We start from the raw sequence: 26899 nt of genomic DNA, 5'->3' as shown, positions 1-26899 counted from the left end.
GTAAGCACACATATACGCTCATCCTGTAATGGTATGTCAGCTAAAGGAACTGGAATGAATGAAGTGTCAGTTAAACACAGTCCTTTGAATTCATGTTAAACCTGATAAATAAAAAAGCATAAGAAAGACAAGCTTAACTATCTAATCTTTGAAATATTTTTAGAGATCTAATGCAAAAAAAGACCCTTCTCCCCAATTCTAATACAACCAGATCCACCAATATTAATTAACAACATACAAGCACCTAGAATAACAGGCTAGTACTGCATGTTGTTCTTTCAGTGTGCTGTGCCTTTCAAATCCCTGTCCATGTGCCTCAATAACATACTGTTGTTATAATGCCCAATGTAGGTTTTACCTCTAAGGAGCCTAACAATAGCTTCTATTCCAGAACAGAAATGGTTTGTTACAGGACAAAAGCCTTTTGTGAGGAGAAAAGTTGAGCAAAACAGTTTTGTACTCAGTTGTCTGTGTTTCCAGGCAGGCAGCTAGTAATGTGCATATGTCAGTTTACTACTTTAACGCTGTTCCAGAAAGTGGTGCTCTTGGCCATGACACTTTGGTGTTGCTCTTCATGGTTCATCATCTGCGTGGCCTTCTGGGAAAAGAACTTTACAGCAGTTCTGTTTTAACTAACCTTTATTGTATCTGTGCCTATAAATACAGGATGTCTTTCTACTAGATTTTTACTAGGCCGTTTCTAATGGTGACCTGAACTAGAATGAAGTGGACATGAACAAAAAGGAAGATCTTACTCAGCAGGTAAGAGACTGACTGTGAATGATTTCCAAGCAGATACGCTGATATAAAATACTTTTTGCATCCACTTCAAGATTTCAAGTGAGTGAATACTTCATTGTGGATTGTGCGCAAGGCTCTTCATGTGCTTATGTTGAGCATGGTCTAATTCTGAAGCAAATGCAGGTCAAAGAGAGGCTTCTCATTTATCCCCGCCCCCCCCCCCCCCCCCCCAATTTGCTTTTAGAAGCAAATTAACACATTTTAACTTCCTATGTCTTTGATTTATAACTCTATCAAAAGTAACAGAAATAGAGGTCTAAAATCTGATCCCACTAATATTTGTGGGAAAACGGATTGGCTTCATTAATGTGAATGAAAGCATTACAATTTGTGGGCCAGACTCTGACCTGAATTAGAAAGTGACAGTCTTGAGTCAGGCTACCGACCTAAGTGGAGATGCTCAGTTTCTGTATGAGTGCATTTTGAAACAGATTCTGGTCCTGAAGTTGTAATATATACTTCAAAAAAGTAAAAAAAACGTAAATGTGCCTATTATTTTGAGTAGTGTCCAGAAGATCTCATTGTGAAAACGTGAAATTAAAATGTTTCATTAAAAATATTGAGAAAGATGTAATGTGGCTTGGAAGTGATGGTGCAGGAAGACTTCCTGAGGCAACTAGACATTTTTATCAAGGTGAACAAATGGATACTTTATATGCCAGAGATGCACCTACTCTGAGTCACTGACTGCCTCCTAGACCATCTTTGTCTATGAAATGAGTCATAGAAATTAGACATAAAAGTCCTGTAGATCATTAAGTCTTGCAAATGTCTTCCTGAGGATTAGTCAACTGTTAAATGGATCCTGCTTTTAGATCTCATTTACAGTGCTGCAAATTGGAGATGACACCACCAGTGTACTTTCGTGGTCCCAAATCACTGTGAAGGCAGGATCAGCTTCTTCATTTTGAGACTCTATCTTACTTTAGGGATTTTTTTTACATGGTACAGGCGGCATAGTACAAGGGAAAGTATTTGCAAAGAACCTTGCCACAAGGGCAACTCTGCTGCTTTGAGGTGGCAAGAGAATCAATGACCTGAGGAGCTTACCTAATAATTGCGTACATAGTATGAAGGCTTTGGATTGGAGTAGCAGATAAAGGCAGATGTCAGATGTGAAAATAAGTGACACAATATTGCGAGCTAAACTCATTCCATTCATTTTCACATGAAGTACGTTAATAATCTTGAGTATATTTCAAGGTTTCAAAGAAGGAAGGAGACTTTGCTTCTGCTCCTAACATTACCACGCATCTTCCTGTGACCTATGGCAAGCTTGTGCTTCAGCTTCTCTAAATGCAAAATAATCACATGTACCTAATATTTATGCCACTTGCGGGTCCTTCACCGGGAGGATTTTGTAGCAGTAAATCACTCTCAAAGAACCACTTCATCAAACACGGTCACTGAAGGAGAAATTAGTCACAGCAATATCTTGACGATGTGCTGTGATCTTCGTGTCTCCAGCTTACAAGCCACCGGTGTCTGTTTATTGTAGCACACATTGTTTTAGCGCTGCGTGCAAGAGCCAAAACCCCTCTCTGTGCCTGGAGCTACTCCCTGGAAGTGTCTGTGTTGTCCTCCCTACAACTCCATGGGCCAGATTCCCTCCTGGTACAAATCTGTGTAGCTCCAGTGACTCCACTGAAGCTGCATTAATTCCCAGCAGTAGAAAATTTGTTCCTGTGTCCTCTGCTCCTTCGCTGCCTGGTTACTGGGGGAGCAGCTGGGCAATGTTTTCCATCTGTCAGGGGAAGGGGCAGAGAAAGCACTTGGGCAGAGGTGTACTTGCTTTATGGGCACTCTTGTCTAAGGTCTTAAGCAGCATTTCTTGTTAAGACCTAACTTCTCGTTTTTGAGATTCATGACCATTTGTTTTCATGATTCATGAAAAGATTAATTAAACTTGACAGTACAATGTAGGGGAGCTGTAAAGGGTAACCTGGTAACAGCCAAAGTGGGCCAGAGAAAGTTCCTCAGCATTTACAGTTCCATAGCAATTGAAGTACTTTGAGAAACTGTGTTACTTTTGAAAGTAACAATGTGAATAATATCACATATCAACATAACTTGAACAATATTTTTAGATTTTTTAAAATTGGAAAAATTTCATTTCAGTTTTTCAACATTGTTTTATATGATAGAAAAAACAAACTCAAACCTAAGTGAAGCAGTTTAACTTTTCAAAAATAAAAATTCAGCCAACCAAACCATACTTATTTTTGACTTTTCTGTTTAGGAGGACTTTTTTAGTTTCCCATGTTTTTCTAATTCTTAGTTATACCAGATTTTTTAGTTTTTTACTTTCTTTGCAAAATTAATTTTTCGTTCTTGAAAAATCTTTAGCAGCAACTCAGGAAGACCGTCACAATTTGACCTTTTAAAAGTTAGTTAAAATAATGGCTAAAATTGGTTAATGATCTGAAATAAAGGAGAAAACAAGAATGCAACTGAGACCCCAGTGCTTTTTGCTGAGTGGCTGCATCACTTTTCTGGGTAGCCAGTAGCAGGAACATTGGGTTATCTTGTTGGTTAGACATACAAAAGCTCCTGCTAGAGTTGCACCTTGCCTCTTTCACCTTTTCCTGTGATAGAAATCCTTCTGCAGCTATTCATCTACAGTTACTCAGAGCATCTTCTAAACTAACTCCCTTTCTCCCCTTTTTTCATTTCAAATGCTATAGTGTAAGTTTCTTTTTCTCATTTCCCTGTCTCTTTTTGTCAATATGTTTTTGAGAGAGGTTTATAAACCCTGATAGCATTTGCAGTCTTGCCTGAGGTCATGAAGCAAACAAAAAGTAGGAGAAAAAATAGAAGGTCCCCTCTGCAGCTCTGAATTTGTCTCATAGAACATTACAGATATATTTTCAGTCACCTATAAAATCCTTTTAAGGCAAAAGTTCAAGAGTTGCCTTGAATTTTCACCTGTGTTTCACACACCAGAAATCTCAGCACTTATTATTCCTCCCAAAGGCAACGCTTTACATTTCCAAATGTTCTCAGCTTGCTGATTGGCAGGTTTACAGATGAACTGCCTTTTGGCAGTGCTGTATTTCATGATACAGTTAATGTTCCACTTCAGAGCTTGTACAAAGCCGAAAAGTGAATGCAAAGTGATTAAGAAAAAATGCTTTAGATGTATGTTTTCTGTATTACCACAAGATATAAAATGTCTACCAGCTGTAGGAGCCTGATGGCATGCCAGAAGTGGCATGTAATTGGGTTAAGTAGAGCAAGCAATTTCACCTGCACTGTGCTGAAATATTTGCTTGCTGATACTCTCCTCTATTCTCTCCTCTTCCTACCTGCATGGCGCCCTGATATACTCCTGTAATGCACAAGCGTAGCCCTTATGCTCTGTTGATAGTCACAGACGTCCAGACTCTTGTGTACCCAAAGTGATACAGTAGGTATCTAGTGAAGACAAGCAAAGCTCTTATTTGTTTAAGTTGAGATTATCCATAATGGGAAATGAAGTCTGATCCACCCCTACTCTTCTTGCCTGTTGTAGAACTTATGCTGGTCTACCTCTACTGAAGCCTTACCAGGTGTAAACCTCCAGTGCAGAGAGCATCGATGTACCAGCACGAGCTGCAGCACTGGGGCAAGAAGTCCTGATGGAAATCAGAACTTGGGGGAGTACTAATACCTGTCAATGATGGTTAACATCAGAGAGATCTTTTAGAAAGAAAATCTAAATCTCAGATTTCTTGCATAATGTGGGCCACACTGTTTATATTTTGGACCTAATCTTTCTGGCAAGAATATTTGACTCACCACCCAAGTGTTCACTTGCTAAGAAAGAGAAGCTAATTTCGAAACTTTCAAGACCTCTCACTTAGGGTGCCAATAAATATTTGAAAACAAGCAAACAAAAACTGAATGATGCCGAAAGAAATGTTGACTAAAAGAACTTTCAAGTAGCTTTAGTATCTCCTGTTACTGTTGCCACACAGCAACAAAAATGTAGGAACATTCAGCAATAAAATAAAAAATAATGAGAACTTTTGCCATATTAATGCCATGACTGTTTTGCTTTCCTTTCGGCACAGCAGGACAAATGGTTCCATGAAATTAAGTCACAATCTGTATCTAGCTCACTTGCTCTGTAACTTTTTCAAGCTGCTATTTTACTTAATCATCCCTGTCTTCTGTAAACAAAACTTGCTAGAAATAAAAAGTTAAAGAGATAATTCTTAAGTACTATTTCCTCGCTGCTCTGCCCTCTGTGCCCAAGTACTAGGCCTTTTCTGATGGTAGACACCGCATGAACTAATAGACAGTAAGGCTGTGTCATAACTCATGCGTATGACTGTCTTAAATATGAAGGGATGCTGTATTTGTACCTTGCAACAAATCTAGCACCGTTTAATTCACTGCAGAAAATACTGTGAATGATTTCTAAATGAAAGTCCATAAATGTCTGAGTTTATTTAGAAATGAAGAGTCATTCTCACGCATAAAGTCACAGTGTGCCTTTTGCTGAGGATCTTAAGTAATGCATAGGTTGCTCTCTGTAAGAGATTTCTTTTTTATTTGAAGGTAAAAATGATCACTGTTTTTATTTAAGAACAATAGGTGCAGTATCTCTTTCAGGTCTATGATCAAAATACAGTACCATAGTCACAATTTCTTTATGAAAAATAAACCCTTTGCAGAGTACTATAGCCACATTAGTTATTAGAGTTCTATTGCAAACGAACATTTCCATTAACAAATTTACAAGTGGTCAGTCCTCGTCCTGCTCATCTCTATTCAGAAGGAATTTGTTTTAGTAAGGATTATAATGTGGGGATGGTACCTTGTGTTCATGAAACCATTTAGAATGGCTAATTATGGGAACAGGCGGTTTTCTGATGTTTTGCTTTTGATACATGAACTACTGTTTGTCTGAATTCAGTATATAGGTGTTATACAAAAGGATGTGCTCATCTTTCCTTCAGTCATTACGCTGAACATTTTTCAGAGATCTACAATAGGGACAACAGGCAAGAAATTCGTCTAACATTAAACTTTGCAATGGTTATCTTTAAGCACAGAGTGTGGGAATGCATTACAAAGCAGAAATGCAGATGGTGTCATGATTATGTCACTGGCTTCAAGTTATTCAAAAGAAACAAAAGAATTCTGAAAACTTCATAAAGTGGAAAGCAGGATATTTTAATGATGGCAACCTCTGCCACAAAAGATATTTAAGTAAATATTTTTCATAAATTCATTAGAAAATACAATCTTTTTACGACTATAGCTTTCATAGCTGGAACTCTTCTTTCTCTCAGAAAATAATTTTATACATCTAGAAATTTAACTTGATGCCTCTTTTATTTCAAAATTACTTAGGGTTTTCCATTTGGTAAACACGGGTTCCTCTACCCCTACTGTTTCTCCCGCAGGTTCATTCACTTTCTTGTATTACTAATAGAGAAGTTAAAATTCTCCATTATAATTCTCCATTATAAGTTGGTTTTGCCTGCTTCATTATTCAGGAATGTTCCTTCATTACATTTCTATTTCGTAATGATGCAGAGCTATAGGAAGTAGGCCTGTTCTGCACTCATGAACGTGCAGAGGTATCAGCAATACACCCAGAATTATTTTATGGGGTATTGTAGGGTGTATTATGGGAATAAACCAAAGCCTTTTGATGAAGAAATGGATTCATTAAAAACGGCGTGCTAAAACTGAGGTAAGCAAGGATTTCTGTTGTGAATGAGCCAGTAGCTGTGTTTGATTGCAAGCGGGCATCACAAGCAGGTCACTGTTGAGACACGTGCATGGGAGTTACAGGCACAGAGTGGCTTGTCCTCCCAACAGAGCTGGCAGCCAGCTGCCTTCCATACTAGCAGCAATGCCCTGGCGAGCTCCCAAAGCTGTCAGTACAGCACGTCGCAGAAATTTAGAGCAAGGGGGAGAGAGGAAGGAAATATTTCTCTGATCTCTGTGTTAGGAGAGGTCATAAGCCTTTTTTGACTAGGTAATGATGGAAAATAGCCTAATGAGAAAATAGGGAAAATAGGAATAATATAGAAGAAGGGAGGTGTTAATGACCTTAATGGAGGCCATGTAACTGTTTCCTTCCATATGCACATCAGACGCTGCTGCCTGTTCTTCTACGTGCTTTTGTCTGCCAACAGGAATCTCTTTGGCTTTATCCAGACTGGCATTCACTTTGCTTTTGTGCAGATCCCTACTTCTGGAAATCCAGAAATTGGAGAGAGTGCAGATTATTCCTTTGTGGAAAAGGTAAAGAACGGTCTCATTCAGAGGATATATCTTGATTTCCAGGTGTTTTTACAGGTTTTAATTCCAGCCCAACCCAAGCAAACCAAGGACTGTTGATTAAGCTACCAAGTCTTAAATACAAGTTTGAGCAGGTATTCATAAGCAATATAGCAATTCGTGATTGTCTATGGAGTGATTTATATTTTGGTTAAACCATATTACGGAGTCTTTTTTAAGACATTGTGAGACGGAGAATTTAATCCCTACCTTGACAGTTTGTGAAATAATTAATCGCCCATAATATTAAAATCTCTGCTATTTTTTAATTTGAATGTATCTGGTTTTGATTTCCTGTCCTTTTCCCTGTCACCATTGGATTAATCACACTTGTGGCAGGATCAGGATACTTAGGAGGGACAATGATACAGACACTTCTTGATATTCTTTGGGATAATGCAAGCAGATTAATTTTTGTAGCTCCTTTTTGCACCTTCTCCACATGTTTACATCCATTTTAAAATGTGCTCCCAGCACTACAATATAAATCATATCAATGCCATATATAAAGGTAAACATAGTCTTCTGGTTCTTTCCTGTTTACACATCCAAATATGGGTTTGTCCTTTTGACCACTGCCCTGGAAGTTCAGTTATTTGGCCAAATTAGATCCTGTAATTAATTTAAAAGCTCTTTATTTTCAGGTTTCGCTCCCCATACTTATATGGATTGCCAGTGTTCTGTGTTTCAGGGCAATAAATTTCCTTTATAAATACAAATGCTTTTAATATGAGCAAGAATATACTTAAATGTAATTACTAAAATACATTTTTTTCACATTTAAAGGGTACATGTTTGACAAATGATGTCACACAGTGTACAATGTCTTATATTTTAATCTACTAAATCTACCTAAAAACTATGTTATTAAGGCATTTCCACCATTTTTGTTCTAAAACATAAGAAAAAGAATTATGTGAGAAATTTTTTTATGAAAATATCAGAATTTGAGGGTCAGTAAGTGTCTACAGAGACCGCCATCAGCAAGAAGTAATGGAAGTGCTACAAGGAAAATGCAGCTGGTGGTAGTACTCCATTGCCATGTTCTGTTTCATTCATGCATGTTATTTGGTTGTATATTTTATTGCTGGTTACAGAACACATCTGAAAGTGACAATGATGAAGTTGATGGCAACAATATATGTGGTTTCAGAAAGAAAAAGGGAGTCAAAGGTCCTACAAAGCATGTTCCTCCTTTAGAAAATGAGAAGATGGAGCTGTCCCACACCTCAAAAATCCCAGATCCTTATCCCTTTCAAGCAACCACTGGTTGCTCAGAACCACCATCACCCCAGCCTCTTCAAAACCTGACTGGCTTTCCTCCAGTACAAAAGGACAGAGGGGGTCGTGACAGTTCGCATACTGGCAGTGACGTGAAAGAAGATGTGTCTGGAGAAACACAAGAAATCCAGGAAAATGCTGACACTGGGAAAGGCATAATAGGAAAAATGCACAAGGAAATAGATACATCAGTTGAAACGGAGCTGCCTATGGGTGTGCAACCTGCGAGGAGTGCGGGGAAAGCTGGGTGCACAGAGGCAGCACGTGGGGGAGATGACAGTGAGAAGGCAGAGAGTAAGCAAGAAGAACGGGGTGAAATGGAAGAAAAAGATGTCAAGTTTCATGTGACAAAGACGGGCTCCCTGGGCAGTACTGTAATCACACCAGGAAGCGGTACTGCAGAGTCCTTCAGAGGGGCACCTGACATTTCTAAACGAAGTTTGCAAGGGTTGAAAAACCTATTGAGTGAAGGTCCTCTGCCTGATTATGAGCCCAATTACAGTGGCAAGGTGGGTGGCACTTTTTCTCAGAAAAATTCGAAGCCCCGGGAGAAAACAGCTGACAAGCAGGGCCGACCCTTTGAGACTTTTAGTCCCCATTTTGGAGAGGAGAATCGAAAGTACCACAGCTTCCACAAGGAGGGAGTGGGGCAGCAGAGCAAACCTCTCCTGGTCCTCAGCTCTGCCGGATCTGATCAGCAGCAACCAGTGGGAAGCGACGTGGATCAACTTGTTCTGAGACTACCGGCAGCTTCTACACATGCAGAAAGCATGGCTCCCGAGATTCAGTTTGACTCCTCTGCAGGCCACGCTGGTAAGGATATTTAAACATCACCTGCTGTCCTGTTAAAGAAAATGCTACTGTTGTTTCGTGGGGTTTTGTTAAGCTGCAAACTTTAGTTAGAGCTAGCGCATGAGAGAATTGACACCTGTGTTTTCTGTGTGATTGGGATGGATCAGAAGTTGTACTCTACACCTATGCTGCTTTTTTGTTGTTGTTGTTGTTAATTAAGGCATTTACGAAGCCCAGCTGCCTGCCAAAAACTGCCACGCACAAGTGGTCATGTCTTTTTCACTAATACTGAAATATTTCCTTGTTTAAACTGAGCTCAGGCAACATTTCCCAAAGGTCTGCTAGACACTGCAAAGCTCTGATGGCATCTAGGCTTCTTAAAATTTCCTTTTCGTTAACATTTCCAGCAGTGGAAATTGCTCCCATATAGGGATGATGTTTTCAATTATCTATCCTGTGAGAGGACTGGAATGCAAAAACATCTAATATAAACTATAGGGGAAGAAAAGCAAATGAGGCAGAGAACTTCCACTTATCTTCATGCTGTTCAATAAGTCCATTTTGGAAGTGTTTATAGAGCCAATTAATTGCTACTAATAGGCTGTGGTTTCTTTGAAACTGTAAAGGCTATACTTCTGGGCTAGCTGGATCAGCAAAACTGAAAGCTACTCTTAGCTATGATAATGTAATGGGCTTGAGCAGTTCATTGTTTTGTGTCTATACCAGGAAACACACAAACAACAATTTGCCAGTTGAATAGATATGAGATTAATACATTTCCAGGAGCACGAGGCCCAGATCATATTATCAGCTTTCCAGGATAGATAACTTACCCTCTGACTTATCGCACTGATGCAAGAAATATGAATCTTACCTCTTTGTTGATAAAATACCTTGTCCATCATTAACTACATAATAAAATATAATGGTAGCAATTACATTTGTACAACAATATTAAGTTATCCTGATTTTTTTAACGTATCCTTTCAGATGGGTAGAAATATCATTATACGTACTCTGAAAACAGACAATTTGATTATATCAAGTGTTCTTAGCTACAGCAGGATTTCTCAGTAGACATATTGTGTTACCCAGTTTGAACAAGTCTGAACAAGATATCCATGAACATTATCAGTGCTAACTCAGGGCACTGCATGAGAAATATAAAGCTTTGAAAAGATATTTTGCGCTCAAAGCACTCTCTATTCATGCCTATTAGAATAAAGAGGTTAGAGGATTATTTCTGAGCCTACACTTGATGGTGTTCCCTTTCCAGATTACACTGTAATCATTACATTACATGACATTGTTTTTTGCATTGCTGAAAGGCTAGCGAAATGCATTGTCAAATTTAGATTACTACTGTTTTCTCATTGTCTGCAAAACCAGCAAATACATTTTAAAATATAGGAATAACTATTCTTTGTCATAACACCATTTACAGGGTACAGGGAACTGATGAGATTAACTGTAGATTCCACGGGGATATTTCAACCCAATTTTAGCTGCTTAAAGTGAAGTGGCTAATCCAAGCTTATTACCTCGTCAGTAGAGAAAGACAGGCATTTGTCTTCAAAGAGGATTAGGGGTTGATAAGAAATTGACCTCTGGAGGTGGGCATCTCTTTCCACTCAATAGGGAAGAAGTCCCATGATGAGTAGTTTAGATTATTTGCCTGACTCTGAAATACCTAAAGCTACCTGGGGTTAATCCTACTCTGTATCACTGGCAATAGCAATGACTGTAAGAGAACTATAGATGAGAACTAACTATGAAGGGAAGTGGGGGAAAACCGTTTTGTTTCATCAGAAACATATCCAAACCCAACACTTTTGGAATCTCATGAGGATTGGATTCCATTTGGCTTTGACCAAGCAAACTGTAGGGTTCAGCATGTGTTTCCACTAGTAAACGGAAGGCACAGAAATAGCTTCTACTTAATTAGAAATGTATGTGTTTGAAATTTAATTTTCATTGAATACATTCAATAACTTAACTGAAGAGAAGAAAGTTTTAGATAACATTCTGTAGTCTTTAATGAGCCTTTGCATAAACAGTATTTCATTGCTGTCAGTGATAATTTATTAAGATTTGTCAATCTTAATAAATTGATAGATAATAGATAAAATCTTAAATATTTTATTTTTATGACTGAAATATTATCTTAAATATTTTAGTTACCAAAGTGCCTGAACAGAAGTCTTGTATCTAAAGATATCTTGACATGGAGTAGATCTGAAATACAACCTCTTGTATTTTGCAAGTTTTCAAATATTTGAACTTGCTCAAATCAGAAATCTTGATCCAAAATTTTTCCAAACATTTAATTTAAAAAATACATATAAAGAAGTAAATTTTTCTCTTCCTCTCATCGTTTCTTTAATATGGAATACAAAGTAGGAAAGCACTGAAATTATATGACTATACATACATATATTATTATCATATAAACACTGCTCAGTGTATTTACTTAGTTGCTATGTTGAGCACGATGCACATTTGGATGCCATGGCCAAAGCAGAAATATACCTTATTGTTCTAAAAGTACACAGTTAAGGGACAATCTCTAGAGGTCAGCAGTAGAAAGGCTAAGACATGTAGTTGAGCTTTAGTGATTCAGTGTAATGCAGAGGATTAAAATACAGTCATGTTAGTTACGTGGTTAACATCTCTCTAAAATAATAAATCCATATATTTTTTTGAAAAATCTAATTACAAATTGTGGAAATATTACTGCATGTGCATTTTGTCCATTGCTTGTCAGCTCTTTTGTAAAAAGAAGTGCTTGGACATAGGAAAAAAAATAATAGAAGAGAGACAGACATGCAAGATATTTTGGTCAATATGAAAAATATTAGTTGGACAGTGTCAGTGAAACTGGAGCTGAAGCTAAAGCTAAAGCTCTTCTAATTTAATTCATCACCATGGAAAGACAGAAAATAACATGTGTAGCTAATTAGGGGAATATACTGACTGCATTAACATGAATTTATGAATTTTATTTGCATAAGTATCTATATATGATAATGATGTTCACTTCTGCAAATTGGTATGTAATCATTAACAATCAGGTGCTTCTTAAGCCGTTTGGTGCCTGCATTCTTGGAAGACCAAGAGAGAGGCTTCAAAGCAGTAAAAATTCAGATGACATTTCATGTATATAGTATTATATAACACTTCATAGTATGTACATACACATACACATGAATGCATGTATGTACTATATGTATAGTACATATAGTATATAACGTAAGTGTATATTGACCTCTCTGAACTCAGATGTTATCACATGCTGCTCTGCATGCTACTAAATTAGAGTATTTATACCATGGTAGCCAGAGAAGAAGCCAAAGAAAATAACTTTGAGCAATGTGAAATTCCCAAGGAACATGATACACCACACTGTCGGGGTTCTCTTTGTCACAGGGGGCTGCCAGGGTCAAGGACTGCAGGTGGCTTCAGCAGCCAGCCGCACTGCGTATGGTCAGAGGGACCTGCAGAGCCTGGTGGCACCACACAGGCTTAGGAGAAATCTCTCTTCTGGACCTTATGAGACAACAGCACCTCCAGGTAGCTGTAGGTGGGCAACACACTGGAATCAGGCTGTCACTTGAGGCTTCAAATTCCCTTTGTACATCTTGGTCTGTAGCTGGGGACAAAAAAGTTTGTTCAAATCTTCTTGAGTGCAGGCTGCAGAGCTGGGCCCCCAGAAACCTGAGCAGCTCCAGGAGCAGGTCCTCTCAACAGGGCTCATCTTGAGCATACATCAGGTGAGGCCATGTAAATATGACCAGGACAGGGTCGGGAACTGTAGGAGGGAGAAGGAAATTTCTGAAGAAAGAAAATATAACTTAGCTATACCTGCAGGCATCAGTAGCTACCTAGTAACTGTTGAAATTTCAAGTGCACAGAAAAAGAAGGTTTGAACACTCCAAGAATCGCATGAAATGTTATGCGGGTGCTGACCCCAAACACTAAGTTCCTTTGCTAAGTTGTAATTTTAAAGAAAAGCATACCAAGTTGCTACTAACAGGCTATCTTTCATACTTAAGAGTGGAGTTCATCAGTCCTATAAGCAATTCCCTTTTCCATTACAATGAATAACTCATGTTGTAATTCTTGTTTAAAGTTCTTATTTTTGGTAATAAGGCAGTTAAAAAGGACAGTACCTGGTATTGAGGGGCAGAAGTATGTAAAAGATGACTTTAACAACAAAAAAAAAAGCCTAGGCTTTTTGCTCCATTGAAATTAAAAAGTTTGCCCACACACTTTTAACAAAATTTGAACTCCCCCTGGGGTTTCACTGTCCTCTGTGCTCACCTGGAGGAGGCATATCTGTCCGCACTGATTCTGCTCAGTAAGTCTAGTCAGTGGTGAGGAAATAGGAACAGAGACTCTTCGGGAGCTGTAAGTGGACAATCAGGAGATACAAGTGAATACAGGAGAAATACCTAAGTTCCAGCTCCAGGTACTTCATATTCACTGTCTCTGCAGTCATTCCTGCAGAATAACCACGTCTTACTTTTGGGGTTACTTAGGACTGTGTTTTTCACTTGCTACTCTCCTCTGCTTTGTATTTTACATAATCGGTGCTGTTCTTGCATCTCTCCTAAAGTGAAAAAGCAAAGCCATACTGTTCCTTCATGTTCCTTCCTCATGCCCTATCTGCAGTTCAATAAATTTTTTCTAAAATTTCTTCTTCTACATTTTGAACTCAACTTGAACATAGCAGGGCTGAATCTCAGCTCCTTTCTAAACCTTCTCAATTGCCCTTATTTTCTGTTGAACAAACCATCATATTTTCTGCCTATTTCTTTCCTTTTCCCTCTGAACTGGCTTATATACAACTTGCTATTTTTTTAACCTCACAAGCTCTAAGAGCAGCTATTTTCCTTTAAAGCAAACCAAAACTCTTAAGTCCTTTATCTTCCATACCAATAGTGGAAATTTTCCTGCTCTGTGACTCTGTATGATTTTCCATCTTTTCCCTTCAATCTATACAAAACAAAAATGCTCAGACAGCACTTCTATCCTACCTTTCTGATCTGTTTTGTCCCCTTTTGGGTGAGATCCAACTCATCTGACTGTGGTGCCTGTAGTAAGCTAGTCATCCTGTGACTCTATGAGAGAAAGAGGTGTATTCAGGTGTAATTCTTCCCACCCACTGGAAATGCTTACTTTCTTTCTAGTAATAGTGAAAGGTTGCCAAAAATTAATTTAGACCTAATGTAAGTGAAATGCATTTTCTGCTTGATCTCTCTGCCAGCTGCCTCTCCTTCTACAACATATTCAAGAAGAGTTTAGTCCTTACCTTCAATACTATGCAAAATCTTCTCTTCCCTAAATAACCTTGCTTCCCATTTAACATGGTGCTCTCACTCATTCTCACTTGATTTTTTTTTAATTAGGTCAAACATTTCTAGACCAGAAAGGGCCATCTAGTTTGCAATAGTGCATCCCTCAGTTCATGGAACTTTGCTCAGTGATTCCTTCCTTAAATGCAAATTTTCTGTTTGAGTTTGAAGAAGGATGTGCTACTCTAGGTCCATCATATTTAGGATTATTAGTTAGGTAGTTCCAGTGGGTATTACTCACCTTAATTTTTTTTCAGACACCTGCATATTTTGTTTTCAAATCTTCTTGCCTAGGTGGAATATTTTCTAACCTTTCTATAAAACTGTGATAATTTTCTCATTCAATACAGAAGAGCCATTTTTATAAAACACCCTGGAAGACAGAAAAAAATGGGTGATTTATTTTATCTTTCATCTATTGAGAAATAAAATCTTATTTTGTATTCAATTCTTGATGATGTACATCCTCTGAGAAGCTGTGTCATGTTGTTGTCATAGAGTTTGGAAAGAATAATTCACGGATGATTGAAGCTGTTCATTAGTCTCTAAATTAGCTATAAAACTCATGCAAAAAAGCTGAGCTTCTCTATGGGCATATCAGTAAAAAAGCCTTCTTCACAGTTAAGACTAAAAAAGAAAGCAGACTATCATGAGACAAAGAAACAGATGGAAAAAACATTGAAAGTATCAATATCAAACAGATCAGGGAAATATATTTGCTGTCTCCCATGCTTTGATAAGGTTCTGGTATGCTTACATATTTATTCCCCTGTTAGGGGTCTTGTAGGGAAGCAAAAATAAGAGGTAGGAAACACCTTTTAATGTACTTTACTGCAGAAACAAAAGACTTTACTGACCTATCAGTAAACATTTTTGGTGAAACTATTTTTGGGTGAAAAAGAAATGTAAATTACATAACGTTTTCAACTGAAAATGCTTCTGATCAGTATTCACGTCAATAGTACTATTCAGATGTGACCCAGTACTCATTTCTACTTACCATGTTAAAAACCAGATGGGAATAGAAATGAGAGGCTTTAAATACTAGCAATAAGAATGATGTCTAGCATAGGAAAAGCTGTGATATGAGGTTTGAGAAATAGAGACTGTTAATGTTTGAAAACAAACATGAGAACAGTAAGTAACATGCTGGCCAAACCAAGTAGACTGGCTGTTCTTATATACACAAACCAGAATCCTGTAAAGATGAGCAGACATATTTAAATTAGCACTGACAGGAATTTCCGTAGGATTTAGAAGGGTGTAGATGTGTGATTACCCTGTGGGACTCACTGCCAGTGGCTATCATCAGCACAAGGTATTTGTTTTTATAAAAGGGGTCAATATTCACATAGATCTTCAGAGCACCCTGTGTTAGATTTCTAAGGATGAAGAAGAAATTAAGACAAATTTGGATATTAACCCTTCTCCTCCTAACCACAAGACCACCTTTTTAGTGAGGAACTGCAAACCCCATTCTCTTTAGACAGATTATTTTGCAAAGAACGCCTTGCCTTTCCTGTTAATAGCCGATGCCAAAGACAGCTCTAGCATGATGAAATGCTGCCTCGGCTGGCATAGCAATTCCTACGCTTGCAAGGGTTTTTATTTCTCTGCTGCTCTGAGACGGTAACAGGTGCCACAACGTGCCGCAGAGCACAGAGACGTGCGCTGTGACGCTGCGTGGGAGTCAGGCATGACCAGACCCTGTCTCGTGGGGCAGGAGGAGGGTGCCCAGCAGCTTCGTGGCTGCAGCAGGGTCGTTTCAGGAGGGAGTATACCTGGCACAGCTGGAGACAGAATGGGAGGAAGAAACTGGAGGAGGACTGATGGAAACACAACTCCTTCTCCGGTGCATGATTTGTATCTGGAGTCTACCGGCTGGTGTCTGCTGTTATTGCCTTACGTTACATTGGTGGTCGTGTTTCTCAGTGAAGAGTTTCCAATATTACTACATTTGTTAGGTCAGCCTGTTCCTGTCATTGTCAAGTCCCCTGGCAACATGTAGCACGTTCTTTTCGTTTCATCAGTTTGACACAATCACCTCTTATAGAGCTGAGAAATTGTTTGCTTTAGATGCGGTGTGATTTAATAAGGGACCACGGGAAAGGATTTCTTTGAACAAGCAGATAATGACAGATTGATCTGGGGCATGTGCACTTTCTTCTGTCGTGGCACTTTTCTGTTGCTGAGAAGATAAAGCTGATGTTAACTATTTCCCTAGCCCCATGTCAGCTGCCCTCAGCAATCTGAATGATTTCAATATTAATAATCTAAGAATGGCATCACTCTTCCACTAGAAATAATAATAAGTTGTATAATTTGGAGGTTTTTTGGTAATATTTTTAGTTTTGTGTTATTAATCTTTTTTAAATATGTGGATAATTTGTTTATATTTGTAGATATTTTGTACTAATTACAAAAGAAACATAAGTAATACTAATTGTTTCTCAGTGGTAACTTAAATGGGAAATACAGATAGAACGACAGAAAAACAAACATTAAGTGCTTTTCTGTGTACTACTGATTTGATATAGGTATCTAAGGATCTGTATGTACTATTCTGCTTTAAGACGGCCAGTCTGGATTTATGTTTTATTTTTAAAATGAAAATCTAAACCAAAATCTGAGCTTCTTGTGAAATTTACATACATGTTTCCATAAGTACATTTTCTGAAATGAAAATAAGGATGCAGTTATGTCTAGAGGCCCAGAGAGCTAGGGAAACAGTTATACTCATGAACACAATCCTCCCTCATAAGAATGTAAAACTTTTAGACTGTGTATCTAAATCAGCTAAACCTGTCCAATACTTATTTATTAGTTACCTTATCTTCAGTAACTAATGCTCTGGATAATGACTGTACGAACTGGGAAAAGACAGAGTACTCAATTCCCTACTATACCTTTCCAAACTTTAGTCATCATTGGCTTCATGGACTTAGTTTGCCAGTGATATATTTAGTGGCTACCAAGAAAATATATTTTGGGACCTGTGCTGGAGAAAAGTAAGTACTGTCAGTAGTTATTCACTAAATATTATTTAAGAAACAAATCCCCTTTCATATTTCCAAAATCAGAGATATTAAGTCATGATGATATTTTTTATCTATCATACAATTTACAGAAACTTATTATTCGAATGGAAAAGATAATCTGCAAATGACATAAAAGATAAACTGCCTCTGAAAAGTATGTGAAAGCTGTGGGAGTGTTTCTATTGATTCTAAACAGATTTTGGATAAAGGCTATTGCAAATTAATAAGTATCTGTCTTTTGACTAGTGGGCTGTCTAGTCTGGTATATAGCCTAATTCTAGACTAATACTAGACCAATATATAAGTTTTAGTCTCATAATTTAGAAGGATCTATCATTAATCATAACAAGTCGAACTCGAGAAGATAAATTCTTGCTTCTTCAGTTAATAATTTTTGTTTGCTTAATGTTCTTTAAAAACATTACTTTATAGGAATTTTCTGTTAATTTATGTTCTTTCATATAATCTAATTATGTATTTATGCATTTATTCAAATAACTTTAGCTTGAAGACAACAGTTATATATAAAATTTGGAAAATTACCTACCAATGGTAGATGTTTAAATTAAGTGTATTTGTAGCTTTACTTTTTAAACAAATTCATACATCATTAGTATGAATGCATATCACATTTGTGTTTTTCTTAGATAGTGATTTTATATCATTTATATCTCTTAGAAATACTGATTTAAAGGATTACTTGGGTCAGAGCTAAAGTTGTTGTTTTTAATGAATTATATGTTTTTACCTGAAAAATGTTTGTTCAGTAGATGCAAGCTTAACAAGCAACATTTCAGGACCTTATAAAAAATACTTGCAAAATTTACATCAAAAGTTGACAATATTCTGATGTCAAGGGTTGCCAGTCAAACTTTACTTTGAATAATATAAAGACATAAAAATCTCCATGTGACAGGTGGTAGACCAGAAATGTCTACCATCTTTGCACAGGAAATTAAACATGTGTAGAATAAGGGATTGAGCGCTGCTTTTACAAAGGCAAAAACCTCAGGCTTCTGTCTCCGGAGTTGAAGAAAATGCTACTCAGTGTAATCTGTAGGAAGATTTTCAACATCTTTTTTAATTCTATTAATCTAATAAATAGCCACAGTTTATCAGCTGTTAATAAACTTCTAATTGATGGTCAGGTTTATAAAGAGGTCAAATCTGCTAAATGTCAATAAACATTTATGTTGTAAAACAACATTACAGGATGACTGAAGTGGTATTCAAATAACCATTACTTGGGTGACATACGCAAGACAAGGCCAGTTTACATATTCATATTACGTTTTGGCAGCATCTGTAACAGAGTGAGTGTTACACAAAATATTCAAACAGGACTTCTTTATTTAATGCTCATCTTTTAAAGGCCTTAGTGTTTATAGAAGACAGAGGAAAAAAGCTATTTTCATAAGCAGTTTACAGCTGAATTAGACCAAAGGGAAAGATGTCACAAGAAGTGGATGTGACAAAATTATTTTTTTCTTGCTTCTACCATTTCGATTTTTACTCTGTTTTCCTATAGACTCATATTTACTTAAAATTTTGTCCTGTGCTTTCACCCGTCATTCCTCAGGGAACACTGTTATTACGTAATTTCTTCTTACTTTACTGACCTAAAGTAACCTTGTCACCTCCTTGCCATCTGAAGCTGGAGGATGCTCCAGTAATATTCAAAGGCTCCAAGAAGTCTATGACTGTGGATGAGTTTGCTGCCTTCTCAGGGAATAATCAAACAGCCTTGTGCTGGGCTAGCTGGAGAGCCTCCTTATGGCCTCACAGCTGGCAGTCCTACTTGCCCCAAAGGAGAGGCCAAAAAAGGTGTGTTTGTGCCTGCTGGCTACTGCTAAAGCAGATATACTCCAGTTTGGGTAGTTTGGTACTGGAGAGATTTGAAGGGCTCCCACCAACCTTCGTAGTGCCTCAGGCTTTGATAGGACAAGAGGAAATGGCCTCAAGTTGCGCCAGGGGAGGTTTAGACTGGATATTAGGAAATCTTTCTTCACTGAGAGGGTTATCAAGCATTGGAACAGACTGCCCAGGGAAGTGGTTGAGTCGCCATCCCTGGAGGTATTTAAAGGACGTTTGGATGAGGTACTTAGAGACATGGTGTAGTGGCGGTTTTTGGCAGTGTTAGGTTTATGGTTGGACTCGATGATCTTAAAGGTCTTTTCCAACCTATATGATTCTGTGATTCTGTGATTCTGTGATTCAGCATGAAGCTTTTAACTACCACTTGAAGGGTAGTGATGAATGCTTGCTGTTGGTGATCTTCCACTGTGTATCTGAAAGATCTGCAAACATTCATCTGATTATATTCTCAGTTTCCTTGGAAGAATGGAGGACTTTCCTCCCAGAAATGTAGAAAGAAGTATTTTCTTACATTTTTTCATATCTTAATATTAAATTTTATCCTTGATCTAGTTAGTTTATTGTACTAAATGGAAATTAATACCTTATGTAGTTTAACTTGAATAATAACAATACACAGAAACTCAAAAGAAAAGCATGCTGAGAGATCGAGAGGTTTGTGAAAGGAAGTTGCTGTGCCCAGCTCTCTGCTCCATTACAGAAGTTATACGCAGATGTTACTGCTTTCATGTCAAGAAGTTTATACAGTCCTACAGCTTCTGTAATACTGTTAAGAAGACAACTCCATAACAGCAAGTGCATAAATGCATAAACTTCTCCTAAAAGTCTGCTGTCTGTCATTGAGAAGACTGCAGGCCTCCTCAGGAGGTCTTGAGAAAGGTTTAGTAGAAGACAAGTGGCCTTTCTATCATGTTTCTGTATCCACGCACTTTTCAAAGGCATGGAAGAAATACAGCATCTGAATTCTATCAGCTTTAAGTGGGAAATAGGTATCCAGCTGCTATTTGTGCTCCTAAAAACACCCAACAAACCAGCTGAGGTATCCCTCAGAAATTCCTGGCTTTACCGCATGATTCCCCTGTTTTCTCTTACCAACATGAAAAAACATTTGAGTTATAGACCATTCAAAAAATAAGGGATTTTATACAGGTCCTCAGGGAAAAAAAAGTGTGTTTATTTACAAAAATGTTTTGTGATCCATATATTTTTCTTATTTTTGTTTTTACACTCCATGTTGTAGTTTCCCACTATTGTGCTTTTTAGGAGAACAGCCTGTATTCCAGCATTTATTATTTTGTTTGACGTGAACATTCCTCTTCACTTATAGCATCCAGCAGAGAGCCTGATGTAAACGGCCTCGGAAGTCCAACTCTCCTTCACCTGTTCTCTCATATTGAATTTATTAAGCAGCAGATGGCCAGGGACAACGTACAGTTTGTCAGATTTGAATCAGTAGACCTCCATGGTGTATCAAGATCAAAGACTGTTCCTTCTCGCTTTTTTCACGTAAGTTTTTTGGTTTCTAGCTGTACCTTTATATGTTTTCATGGCCCTGTCCTTAATTTATATTTTATATTTTTTTTTCATAGTGCAGGCAGAAACTCAAACTTAGAACAAATTATCTGTCCCCTCCGCTTGTTAATGTTCCCAAATGATCTGGACTTTTTTAATCACTGCAATCATCTATTCCTCTGTACCCCCAAATAGTAATGTAATTAAATAAGGCTAGTAATTTCAGTTCTTTGAACTTCTAATAATGCCTTTTCTCAGAATTATCTTTTCACGTTTAATGCATTATAAAGATTTTGTTATACTGAACAGCAGTAAATTGCAAAAAGAAAGGAGTAAACACTAAAAGAAAGATGACTGAATGAAAATCACTTTAGCTGTGAGAAATTTTATAGTCATCAATCGTGCAAGAAAATACCATTGGGTTGCATGATGACTTAATAGCAATATTTGCCATATTGATGATTCAGGAAATAAGAACCAAATTAGGAAGCAATCCTCACCGTGTTTATCCTTGCCGATCAGCCTTTTCAGTATATTGCTCCTGTGATACTTCATGTGCATAACTACATTATACTTTCACTCACATATCACTATGAACATTTTAAGCTTTACTGAATGACCACAAAAAAAGATATGAACATGGAAAGATGCAGAGCACTTTTATTTCAAGTTTCTTCTAAAGCCTAAGCCATGTTTTCATTATTTCCCTTTTAGATATTGCTAAACTGCACCTGTGTCATCTAGATACAATTGCTCTCTCTGATGTCATTTGGATGTTATCAAAATAAACTTTCTCTCAGTCATTTTAATTCTTGTGAGGGGTGGTAGGTTAGCTGCAACTTCTCTTTCAGTTGCTATGTCAAATTAGATCAGCTTATTCAAAGACAGCTTTTGTATTTACCTTACTTACCATCTGAACAAATTGGAGTTTTGGATGGCAGTCTAAATTTTTGGACACTAAAAATGTGTCTGTGTACACGCACACACACACACACACACACACACACACACGTATACATACAGAGTGACTGAGAGTAATTTCCTTTTTTTTTTTTTTAATGTTTTTTTGGGTGGGGGGTTGGAGGAGGGAGAGGTGGTACTATAGAGTAATCACCTTCAACACCTTTTCAGTGACAAATGGACAGCCTAGACATCTTGGATCAGTATTCACCCCAATGTGCAGTTTTGGTTATGGGTGCAACACAGGGAGAATTGCTACCGCTGGACTGCCACCTACTTAAGAGAAGGCAGACTTTATTTATTTATTTATTTTAAGAGAAGCCACCATATGCAGTTTGAAGTATTTCAACAGTTTTCCATCTGGATAGGCAAAATTTTGGTTTTTTCAGCTCTGAGCTTGCCCCTTTTTAGGTTCGTTCTATCTCCTCTGCTCACTCAGATGACAATACTTTCCCCTAGAAAAATAAAGGTAAGATGTAAACATGAGCCAAATTTCACTTGATAGAACTTGGCATAATCGCAGTTTTCAGCAGCTAAAGGTTTGAATGTAAGGTAAGTTGTAAAGGTGCTTGTTTGAAGGTAGATGATCCTTCCATGGGGTCCTAGCTACATTTCATTTGCATAAGCTGAAGCTCTCTGTTCAAATGAAGAAGAAAATAAAAGTTTATCCTGTTCACTACCTAGAAGGGGAGTACTGAAACACTAGAATAATTTCTCACTCGGAAGTGCTTCCCTGCATTTTACCCCCAAACTTATTAAGTCCAGAAAGTGAGAATTTTCAGTTAAACTTTGCATCTGAAAAATGGTGAGGTATGTGTTATGGCATATAAAGAGAAGTCACAGCCTGAATTCATATTGCCATGAGTCTTGTGTGGTCACTTGGATCTACGTAAAGGAAATGCTCAGAGGATATGAAAGCCTTATAGAGTAACTATAGATAGAAGTTTGACTTGCAAAGTTTGCACCTAACTAGTGATGCCCATAATTGTATAAAGACCATGAGAGATAGGTGTTGAACATTTTTTCAGTTCTTTATGGAAATTTAAAAAATGACCATTGGGATACTTGATGCCAGGGTTTTCATACCAATCTTGTAGAAGGCTGTTCTGCTTCATAATGACACAGTAACTGGCTGTTGCCCTCCACTTTAGTGATCACTGCATTTTAGTGTTCTTTTAGGAAAAATACTGTTGTTCTTACTGAGAATCTGAGTTTTATTTATTTTACATACATAAAAATGCTGTTGAATTCTTTTCTCATTTGGTAATCTGTCATTTTGCTCTGTGTTTAGGAGAAAGCAATCCATGGTGTTACCATGCCCAGAAGTTATCTTGAGCTGACCCTGAATCCTAAAGATAATGAATTAGATTACATAAATGCAACCAATTTTAATTGTGACATAATCCTGAACCCTGATTTATCAACGTTTCGAATTCTGCCCTGGACTGAGCAGACTGCAAGAGTGATATGTGATTCCTTCACCGTGCTGGGCAACCCCCTAATGACCTCACCGAGGCACATTGCCAAGAAACAGCTGAGCCAGCTTCAGGACAATGGCTTTTCTCTACACTCCGCCTTCACTTATGAATTTTGTATTTATGGCATTACTGAGGTTGTAAATTCGAAGACAATATCCTTTCCTGCAGCCACGATACTAAATAACCATGACCAGACTTTCATTCAGGAGCTCATTGAAGGAATGTATTATGCTGGTGCCAACATTGAAAGCTTTTCTTCTTCCAGTGGGCCTGGGCAAATGGAGATCACTTTTCACCCAGCATTTGGCATAGATGCTGCTGACAGTGCCTTCACGTTTAGAACAGGCATTAAAGAGGTGGCTAAGAAGTATAACTACGTGGCTAGCTTTTTCTCAGAATCAGGATTCTACAATTCAGGGGCTCTGTCACATAGCCTGTGGGATTTGAATGGCCAGAAGAATTTGTTTTCTGCTGGTTATGGAGTTGAGGAGCTCTCAGATATTGGAAAAAATTGGTTATCGGGTCTCTTGGCACACACAGCAGCTATCAGCTGCTTGATGGCTCCTACCACTAGCTGCCGTAAGCCTTATTCTAAATATAGTAAAGAATCAAAAGAGACTGTAAATGCAAAATGGGCATATAATGATAACAGCTGTGCCTTTAATGTCAAATGTCATGGTGGAAAAGGCACTCACATAGAGAATAAATTAAGTTCTGCTACAGCAAACCCCTACCTGGTGCTTGCTGCTACTATTGCTGCAGGTCTAGATGGAGTAAAAAGAGGACTTAGGTATGATGATATGCTTCGAGAAGAAAATCACACTGCTGATCTGAAACATTCGTCAGTCCCTCTGAAACTAGAAGATGCTCTTATTGCACTTGAGAAAGATTCGTGCATTAAGGAAGCATTAGGTGAAACTTTTATCCGATATTTTGTTGCCATGAAGCATTATGAGTTAGAAACTGAAGAAATGGATAGCGAAAGGAATAAATGCCTGGGTTATTTTATTTAGAAGGAGCACTCTTCTGTAGTGATGCTGTGTAAATGCATACAGTGAATGGCTACGAATTTTGAAAGCAGTAAATATATTTAAAAATGTTCTTAATGCTTTGGGATTTTTTTTCCTCCTTTGTGTAATACATGGTGATTGCATTTTATTGTCTGTATACATTCAGGACAGTGCAAAGCTGATATTCACGAAATAACATTAATAGGCTCTTAAAAACCAGTATTTTTTTTCAATTTAAGTGAATAGACCTGCTGGTAAAAAGAAGAAAGGAGAAGGTGAAATGGAGAAGAGCAACTGTACAACTGTAATAGGACTGTATAATGTGCAGAAAAGTAGGAATAATAGGGATGGTGCAGGGGGACAGGAAAACTGGAGGGGAATTTCCTGTTCAGCATGGTTATAGGATTTATCCCAGCCTATTCAGTAGCTGAAGGGTTGCTAAACCAGAAGAATCTGAGTTTTATTTAAGACTTAGGCTAGAATGATGAACATCGTAGAGAGAGGGGCAAAGGAATGAGGCTGTAGAACCTGAGAGTCAGGAATCAGTACCTTAATGGGCATAAATAAAAAGACAGGAGGGATTATAAAATAATCTATACATCGGGAATTCTGCTGCTGAATGAAGTTTGCAAGATTTATAGCAGAGAAATATACTAAAAGAAACCAAATCGTAGCTTGAAGAGGGAATGATTCATAGAAAGCCAGGAGTGTTGAGCCACTGTGCAATAAAAAAGGAGCAGGTATTATGTCTGTTTTGATAGTTAATGGGTTAATTCAGAGTTGAATGGCAAATGAGGAAAAAAAGGTCAAAGAAGCCAGAGAATTAAGAGCTTAAACTGGACTTTAGTGGGAAACCTGATGTTATCAAGGATGAGGATGACTGTGAAGAGAGGAACAGAAAGAGTAGGTTAAAAACAGAAAGAACGAGTGAAGATATGAATTCAGAGACTGGCAAATCGTGGTTAAAACAGAGGAAGAGAAGACCCATCCTAAAATTAGAAATGGCAGCTGGTGTAAAGAAAAATAGTTTTTGGAATGGCAGGAGGTGGGTTTTAGATTTGCTCTCTGTTTTTGTTACTGTTGCCGCTGCCATCCTTTATTATTAAAGATAACCCTTGTTTCATACCCCACCTCCACATTAACAGTGATTTCTGACGTTCTTTATCTTGTCACAATGTTTTGATCTATGTGTAGGAATTTGTGAGTGAAAGCGTTTGGTCATCAGTGGAGTGAAAACAAGATTCAGTCAATGCTTCTGTCAACTTGCAGAACTAGAAGGTGTGAACAGAAATGTGCTAGTTGCCTACTGATGTATCTTCCACTCTTGCCCTACTTGAAATTTAGCACCTGGTATGCTAAAACTTTGTGGGATTCCAAAGAAGTCACTTTATACTCAGGTAGCAAGAGGAAATAAATAATCTAAGGAAACATGATAAATGCATTCCCTTGTCTCAGTCTGTGGTTGGTGGGTGGGTTTGCTTCTCTCCCTTATTCACCTGACACATTTTTTTGGGTGCCCCAGATCATGGGACTATTTTTCTCTGCTCCAGACTGATTTGCTTTGGCAGGTCTAGTGTGGAATGGGATTTTCCCATTCTGAAAAAATGTTTCTGTTTTGCTGCCCTGACACTTCTTCAGGGGCTCTGGAAATCTGTCTGTCTTCTGACTTGTCTTCTGTCTTCTCTTTCTGGTTATTTCCCACTCTCATCTTCACAAGCTCTTGGCAGAAAACACCTGTAAAAATACTTTCCTTGCTCAGACAGCTTTCTTATCATACTCATTATTTAGTCCCACACTCACACAGGTTAATAGCTATTCCTTGTTCTTCATCTGGCAAGGATGTAATAAAGCACAACACTGCATGTATGATATGTGTTAATGTGATAGGATTTTTGTATGGTAGTAGATACCCTGGTTAAGCAAAGCTGTACCAGAAATGGCTATGGAACATGTCTTAAGCTTCTACAGGCATAATGATCTTAATTTTAAAGTTTTTGTAGAAGTTGATCTTGAAATAGAAACAAATTCCCACACTGGAGTTTCTAAAATCCAGTTTCAGATCTGTATCTGCTTTTCACCAGTTATTCTTTAAAAATAAAGCATATTAAAAAAGACATAAGTGAACTCAACCTTCTCAATGAAATACCTTATAAAATGGAGTTACATAGCTCTTTCATTTTTTGGGGACTTGGAAAGCTGCCCTGGCATAACACTGACAACATTTTTAAGTTGAAATCTCAGAAGATATTTAGGTTCACTTTCTACATTGTACTTCTTCTGGACCTGATTATAGGAATGGTAAAATGAATGAAAATATCAGATAAAGACGTGTATTTTTCCTCTTCATTTTTTATATATATTAGTAGGATGTCATGCTACTTACTATGCCAATTTTCAAACAAATTTTTGTGTGGATTTATAAGACACTGTGGTTTGTCTTGGATTTATAATTGCGTGTCACTGTATACAGTCACTTTTTAAGAGATAATATATAATGAACTCCTATAACTGAATTTAAT

The 26899-nt window shown here is 37.7% G+C and overlaps 1 protein-coding gene across 1 annotated transcript; it reads left to right on the top strand.

The window, feature by feature from the left end:
* Positions 1–661: 661 nt before the first annotated feature.
* LGSN (lengsin, lens protein with glutamine synthetase domain) lies at positions 662–25607 on the top strand. Its single transcript, XM_075497294.1, has 5 exons — positions 662–762; positions 6985–7044; positions 8178–9174; positions 20748–20926; positions 23184–25607. Exons 1-5 carry the CDS (start codon positions 733–735, stop codon positions 24381–24383), a joined length of 2466 nt encoding a protein of 821 aa, XP_075353409.1. The 5' UTR covers positions 662–732; the 3' UTR covers positions 24384–25607.
* The last annotated feature ends 1292 nt before the right edge of the window (positions 25608–26899 follow it).

The sequence above is a fragment of the Mycteria americana genome, chromosome 3 (genome assembly GCF_035582795.1).
Source record: "Mycteria americana isolate JAX WOST 10 ecotype Jacksonville Zoo and Gardens chromosome 3, USCA_MyAme_1.0, whole genome shotgun sequence".
Lineage (NCBI taxonomy): Eukaryota > Metazoa > Chordata > Aves > Ciconiiformes > Ciconiidae > Mycteria > Mycteria americana.
The sequence above is the reverse complement of the archived record's forward strand: the minus strand, read 5'-3'. Positions and strand labels throughout refer to the sequence as shown.